This window comes from Coturnix japonica, chromosome 1 (assembly GCF_054131305.1).
Source record: "Coturnix japonica strain WE chromosome 1, WE-NBRP24, whole genome shotgun sequence".
In the NCBI taxonomy this organism is placed as follows: domain Eukaryota; kingdom Metazoa; phylum Chordata; class Aves; order Galliformes; family Phasianidae; genus Coturnix; species Coturnix japonica.
The window spans coordinates 29,846,483-29,854,252 of NC_140663.1; the positions used below are offsets into that span (position 1 = coordinate 29,846,483).

The window sequence follows — 7,770 nt, forward strand, 5'->3', positions numbered from 1 at the left end:
AGTCTTACAAGCCACCTTTCACCTCCTGCTTCACTTTCTCCTTAGTTAAGAAACAACAAAAAGCACAATTAGAATGGAGCTGGAGTTGCCCAGTAAGACTTCCTGGATTTTAGAGCACCAAGTTCCATGAAGAGTCTTACTAGAGGATGTAGCACAACACAGAACTGACTGAGCAGTCCTTAGACTCACACAACATATTTCTTCCTCATATAAATCACAGGACCCATCACAGTGATAACTGTGCTTTGCAGCTCTCCTTCCTTTCAAGGTCGATACGAGCATGTTTCATCTGATCACGTTGATGCATTGAAAGAAGCCCACCCTCAGGGGCAAAGCCCTGTCACATTTCTTTATGCACCTTCCTGAGCAATGTAGCTGTATTCTAGACAAAGGAGCCAAGATGGAGTGTCTACTGAATGCTGATGGTGCACCCTCTATATTTGGGAACTGGGACCAAGTGTGCTCCTCACACAGCACTGCTCCTCAGCCACAGGCCAATGGCACAAGGCAGCACAGAGGATGGATTGCCTACTTGCCTCTTTGGGAATCACATGCATGCAATTCAGACAACATTAGAAACACCAGAGCACATGATTTAGCCTTTCTCCCCCCCACCTCTCCCCATTAGTTCTAAGAAATCAGAGACCACATAGGAAAAGCCAAGCACACAGAAACAGGAAAAATCATGTCATCCAAGCACACAGCTTTGAACTCAGGATATATTTTCCACATGCATATCACACCCCCTTCACCAGCGCTCATCTTCATTGCCTCAGTTTCTTTCTCTGAGGAAGCAGAACATTTGCACAAGTACATTTTTCTCTGAGGTTATTCTGAAATTATTATTTGCAAGGCAGTCGGCAAATTAGAGGCATTACATAAATATTAAATGTTATGCTATAAGCTCTTACACAGGGAGAAGGATTTCTGAAGCTCTTACAACTACCATGAGGTTCCTGTAGGCTGTTTTTTATTGGTCCAGGTTTGAATAAGTTTGGCAATGTATATTAAAGTTAAGATTACATTATGCATAAAAGAATAATTCATTCACGGGAAGAGCATTCAGCCTACTTTAGGTACACAGATGGGATTTGAATTTTTAGCTCATCCATCAGGTCCTACCCAGCCATGTGTTCCGAACTACAGAAAGAATAAAGGAACATAATTTTATCCAGACACAGAGGAGAGCAAACAAAATTTTAAGAAGTTTAAAGGAAAGTAATTCATTATTTCTGTGTGTTTAACCTGAAGAAAAAAAGACAAACAGAACAAGACAAAAAAGGTACTCCTCCTTCTGAGCATGTTATGCCTCTGATATTTGTACCAAACAGAGCACAGACAAAAACCTGTTTACATGCAGAGATGAGTCATGCTCCCAGCTGACGGTTCCAAAGCAGGCTCCCAGAAAGGAGAACCTAACCTGCAACTCACAGATGCCAGCCGCAGAGCTCTCGCTTGTTAACAGCCAGCAAAGGGATCAGGATAAGAGACGAGGAGCAGCGAGACCTGTGCTGACCTCCAGCACTGATATACCACCCAACTCAGGACAAGCAATTCCTCTGCTTTGGTTCATCCCACCTTCCAGCTGTAAGAAGCTTTCACCCGCCTCAAAGTTCAGGTGAAAAATTACCTCTTTGTTTTCCTAACCCTGACACTGAACAAGTTTTGGCTTGATTGTGACAACCTAAAATTTAGGGTGACCGATAGACCCCTCAAACAATTTCAATAAAAAGCCTTCACACAGTCCTCACGTACACTCATTTCCTATAAGCTAAGTAACACAGCACGAGAAAACATGATGCAACATCACCAGCCTTACAAAACAACCCATACTTAGATTGGAAAAAAAATCCATAAACTCCCTTCTTCATTTGCAACTTAAGGTATTGCTGTAACAATGTGCCTTGGTTATAATGCTGCAGAAGGACACAGCCATAATATCTCACCTACAACTCTGTATCCATTATGGGTCAGCAGTCACTACACCACAGAGAAAATGTAATTGCTGCTGCATGCCTGCAGAGCAGGGAAACCACAGCATTGCAAGGCTTCTGAAATGTAACATTATGGAAAAAAGAGCCTGGACTTTGTGGCTCATCAAGCAAAAGGCACTGCTGGGGTAATAAATTGATTTTATAAAGCCAAGACACACACACACACCACGAAAGCCTACTTTCTGCTTACCTATTATAACTCGGAGCTGTGCAGATATCTATAGTGTAATTCAGAGACTTAAGAAGAGAAGCTAAACAAGCCTTTGCATAAAAAGGCACAGACAACATGACTGAGCCTCCTTCCACATTTCACTTAATCCTGTGTTTAAAGTGCATTTAATAGTGTCCTTGGATATTAGCCTCCAAGTGGACCTTAGGGAGGTAAGAATAGGGAACAGAGAGGAAAGCACGTGATACAGAAAAAGCAAGTTAGAGTCCACCAAAAGACTCTCAGTATTTAGAGAAGCAATTGCAGCACTGAGTTCTGGACAACCAGATATGAACGTTCACATTCAAAACAGATAAAAAAGAAATGGCCCAAGTTTTACTTTTCTTACACAAAATGTCATTCAGTTACAGTTGCTCTGTAACTTCTCCAGAACAAGGCAGACTATTTCTATGTCAAGTGCCAATTTGGGATCAATCATTTTGCATGCCATTTTTAATCAGATAGGAGGGGAAGGCTCTGCTTCACCTCATTCATGCTCTGCTGCCAAGGTAGGAACAAGATAGACATACAGAAAGGTGAAAAGCAATGCTCAGACATGGGTGAATGATATCTAAGCCACCTAATGCTACACACTCCATCCCTACTGCTGCCTCTACACTTTCAGAGTCCAGCACTGAGGCTGATGACAGCTTAGCAGAAGCTATGCAAGGCTGTAACACTAAGAACTGGCACATAAAGCAGCTACAGAAGTATTCCTCATGGCAGCAGGGCAATCCAAGCAGTAGCTCAGCAAGCAGCTCATGGTGCAGCCCCACAGCCCCCGAGCACAGCTGCCTGCAGAGGGCAGGGGGCAAGGAGCAAACGCAGTGTCAGACAGGATCCCCCCTCCTCAACTGAAATAAATCACTTCTCAGTGAGCTGCAAGCCTCCTTACCCTCCCCCTCCCCTCTTCCTCCCCCCCCACCTGGATTAAAGACAGACTTAAAGGAATGTTTGCTAACAGACTGCTCTCTCCCTTGGCCATTCCTAATACGTATCAGCTAACCACATTCAGCAGAGTTATGCTAGGGATGCCCTTCATTCAGAAAGTATTTCTAAGTGAAACAATACCTGTAAAGACAATCTAAAGGCTTACTAGATGTAAGATACAGTGCTCATTTTGTTTCTACCCAGTTTGCTGACTGCTAGAAGAGTGCCTGTGGCATAAGAGCATCTTTCTTTGAAGTATCTACCAGCAACCTTTTGCTACTCTGTAGAATGGGATGAACTGGGCTTCAGTGTCTCAGGTCTTCCATGCGATAACAGGAGGAAGGACAGATGTTCCGACAGACAGCTTTCAGTCTGCTCACTGAGCAAAGCCAAATCCCTGTGGGATCCCTACTGAAATTTCAGGAAACGGTGATGTTTTATCCCAGCACCAAATATGTTTTTGAAGATTTCATTTGCCTGCCTACACGCTATGCGTAATGATTATACCACTAAAAGAGGGGAAGCTAATAATATAAATTAAATGCTAATTTACATTTCTCTGCATAATACCACAAAGACAACTTATTTTTAAACTTACTTAAAATATGAAATGGATGAGCAGTATTGCAAAAATATCTATTACAAAGAAGTTCAGTATGAGCAAAGCAAGAAAACAGGGAGGAGGAGAAGAGCAGGGCTTGCTCTGGTGGAACAGGGCTGGAGAACAGGCATGTGCCACAGATGCTAAAGAGGAGAAGTAAACAACAGGGTGGGTTTTTCTACATAAGGTGAGAAGGAACCCCTGTCCTTAGGAACCAAAAGTATAAAAGAAGATCCCAGAAAAAATGACCTATTTTGTGGACCCAGACTGCTTTAGTTACAGTGCAGGAACCAGTTCTCACCCCAAAGCACCTGTTCTCTGGACAGAGCCTCCTCCTAAAGACAGCAAGACAAGCACCAGTGCTGGGCATGGAGTGTAAATCCTCCAACTCCAACTCTGCTGTGTGCACAGCCCACCACAGCTGGCAAACACAAAACAAAGGCAGAACATACTCTCTCCAGGATGCAACCTCCTTCTCTTAAGCCTACAACAAACCTCTCTTTAACTTCAAGGAGTCAGGAACTCACTGCCCAGAGCTCCTGCTGCCAACAGCCTGATGCAACACAGCAAACCAGTGCCTCAGGCCCATGCCACAAGCCACTGGTGAGGACATCAAGCCCCTAGTACTCCTGCAAGTGCTCATTTATGCTGCACTAAGAAGGAAATTGCTCTGCTAGTTTCCTTAATATAGATGCTAACACAATGCTAACTAACAGTATACAAGTACCTCCTCCCCCACATTCCGCTAGCAAACAAACTTAAAAATACATAAAAGAATAATTTGACCTTCCTGCTATTTTCCCTTTTCTCTTCTCTAATTCAAAGGCATTCCAAAACAAAAACATACTTTGAAAATATACCTCCAAGTAACTCCTGCAATTATTTTCAGACAGCCTGGGAACAGCTCAATAGGATGGGAGAAAAAATGTCAGATCTGGAAAAACCCAATTCTGCCCTTATCTCCTTCTTATTCTTTGCATGTTACGTCTGTGGCACTGCTTTGCTTTGGCTGATAATGTAATTTTGGCAGCAAGCAATTTGACATCTGGATGCAACCAAAGCCCACATTAGAGAGCAGACAGGTGTGCCTGGAACAGCCTGACAGCACTTTTGAGAGCACTGAAGTCAATGCAGAAGTCAGTTAGTGCAACCAGGGCTGTACAGGAGGGGATGAGGCTAGAAAAGGGAAACAACCAGGTGATCAAGGCAAAGGCTGATCTCTTTTCAATAGTAATTGGAATGGTGGTCAGTAACTCAGTTATGCCTCCCAATTCACTTCTCAAGCTCAGCAGAACACTTATGCAAGAACTATCCTGTCACTCTCATGGACTCTCAGGCTGTGAACAGTGGAGCTGCACACACCTGGGCCCTCAACCCGCAGCCACAGCCACCCACCAAGAGCCACCGCTCGGTGCACAAGCTAAGAATAGCAGCACTTATTGCTTTGGTAAAGAACTGCTTTTCAGGGACTATTACAGAAGCAGAACAATTAGAGCTTACTTTTAAACGTTTAAACTTAGAGTTCCTAGGGAATTTGCTCAGTAAAATATTCAGTTCTAATGATCTGAGGAGAACAATCCTATTTGAACTCCTATAAGTCCCCCCTCTTATTTAGGTGTCCCCAGTGATGCAGGGACTCATACGAACCTTTTAAATAAAGCTAGCAATCACTCATCAGCACCAGTTTTTGCTGTAGCTTTGTAAGGAATTCACTTATGCCCAAAGAGACGGTGCCTACACAAACCAGCTTGGACGAGCTCAGCCAGCAGAACTCGGGTACGATGCCAGCCGGAGTGACACGGAGGGCCAGGAATGGTCAAGACTTAAGGACAGCAGCAGAGAGAAGCCGCATCCCTCAGCCCTGCTCCAGCATCGGGGGGCGGGGAGGGAGAGGGGGGAAGCGCCGGGTGCTGATACGGAGTCAGGTGCAAGGACGTGTGCCGCCCTGCAGCTGCTGCGATGGCGAACAGCCACGGCCGTGTCCGTGTGTGCTCAGGGCGACACCTGGTCCCGAGCAGCGCGGCCGAGGCTACGCGGAGGTGCAGGGGAAGTAGTTACGCACACACCGAGCCGAGCTTCGCCACCAACGGATTTCTGTCCCCGAGCCACGACCGAGCGCAGCCGTTCCCGGCGGTTCCCCATCCCCGCCGCAGCCCCGGTACCAAAGGTCGCCATCCCCCCCAACGCTCCCGCAGCCGCCGCTCCCCCATCCCCTCCGCGCCTCCCACACGCCCAGGTACGGAGCCATAGCCGCCCCGCAGCGCTCCCTCCGCCCCGCAGGCCCGGGACGGCTCCGCCTGGGTACGGCCGGGAGGCGCCGAGCCGCGGGGCTGCGGGAGGCGGAGGAAGGGCCGGAGGGAAGGGCTCCACCTGCCCGCGGCCGTAACTCACTCCGCGTAGCCCGTGGTCCAGGGCAGGCGCCGCGTCTCCTTGCTGAGGATGAGGATGGGGCGGGCGATGTGGTCGGCGGAGCACTCCACCTCGTCCGGGGACAGTCCCAGGAACTCGGGTCTCCCGTAGGGGAAGCGCAGCGGCAGGTCCGCCCCGCCGCCGTGCTCGGCGCCCGCGCTGCCAGCCATGATGCCGCCCATGAAATTGGCCACGGCGGACTTCACCCGCGTGAGCATAGTACCGCCGCCGAGCAGCGCGGGGAGCGGCGAACCGCCGGCGGACCCGCCGCGCTTCCGCAACGGGAGCCGGGCCGGGCCGGGGCGCGAGGGCTCAACGGGCGCGGGGCCGCGGGCTCATTGCGGCAGCCGTAGCGGTAGCGGCAGGTCCCCCCTCCCGGCGCGGCGCCGGCTGAACTCAGCCCGGCGGCGGCTGCTGAGTCATGTGACAGCGCGGCGGGATGAGACCGGGCGCTTCCTGCTCCTCCTGCGGCGCCCGCGGGCTCCGGGCGCACGGCGGGCACGGGCCGCGCTCACCGTCACACCGCCACAGCGGCAGGTGCCAGGCGGGAGGAGCCACAGCGCCCGGGAGGGGCGGGCGGGCTGTTACCTGCGGGCTGTGCGCCTCCGCCCCTTCCTTAACGCACCGAGGGGATTGTTAGGGCTGTGAGAGGACACGGAAGTTGTAAGCTTTTCTTGCTTAGCTGTGACCTATTGACCACGTCGTGTTTCTTCACCAAAGCCCTGGCAGACCGACTGACAGGGGTGGCCATCCAAATGCATGGAAAGGTTGCGAGTTTGGGTGTGCCAGGATTTGTGAAATAGGGACAAAAAGGCAGCAAGAGCGCTCAGGAGGTCTGTCCCATGCAGTGTGGCTGCATATGTGCCACAATACATCGCAGTGCTCCTGAGAGCTGTAAGTGACCCCAAGGCAGCGTGACCTGCAAGCAGAGATGGGGTAGAACAGCCGGCTGTGAGGGTGGCACTGCAGTGGTGCTGAGCAGGGAGACACAGGTTTGTCACAGCGGGGCTGGTGGGAGGATCAGCTGCTGCCACGTTGTTCCTGCCAGAACCAGCCAGTGCATGCCAAGTGTAGGCACAGGGTGGGGACTGAGTTCTGTGACTTCCTTCCATCTCTGGTTTTTAATCAGTGTGCTGATAGCTGGGCTCCAGTGTGGTCCCTGTGACAAGAGGAACATGAGCAGAACGGGACATCTGCCCTCAGGAGGATCCTAATTTCTGTGTAAAAGTAGAGTTCCTCTCAGCTTATTGCACATACTCCTGGATAAGCTGTGCCCACTGAGTTGTGCCATATGTTAACACATGACCTCAACAAATACTACTGACAAGAGCTTTGGGAGAATGAGGGTTTGTCTTCCTGCCCCAAAATGTGAGGGAGAAATGCAAGGGAATATATATATAGGCTTGTTAGAGTTTAACTGGTTATCTCTGCAAGATGACAAGGAAAAGCTCAGGTGAGACATGTGGGGAGACAGCTTAACAGCTCACCGCTCAAAACAGATCTGCGTGCTGCTTGAAATTCTGTGGCTGTTTACCTCTGACACAAGAACACCGTACGGATGAAGCAGGTACAGTGTGACCTTTTCATCCTGAGCGTGTAAAGATGCTCAGATTTCATTTCTCTTGGAG

General features: G+C 49.3%; 1 protein-coding gene across 1 annotated transcript in view; it reads right to left on the reverse strand.

The window, feature by feature from the left end:
• Nucleotides 1-6,707, reverse strand: part of PPM1H (protein phosphatase, Mg2+/Mn2+ dependent 1H) — a 122,981-nt gene extending 116,274 nt beyond the window's left edge. The window contains exon 1 of the mRNA XM_015855388.3: nt 6,125-6,707. Coding sequence (XP_015710874.2) covers nt 6,125-6,360 — 236 coding nt within the window. The 5' untranslated portion in view covers nt 6,361-6,707. The remainder of the gene's footprint in view (nt 1-6,124) is intronic.
• Nucleotides 6,708-7,770: the final 1,063 nt, after the last annotated feature.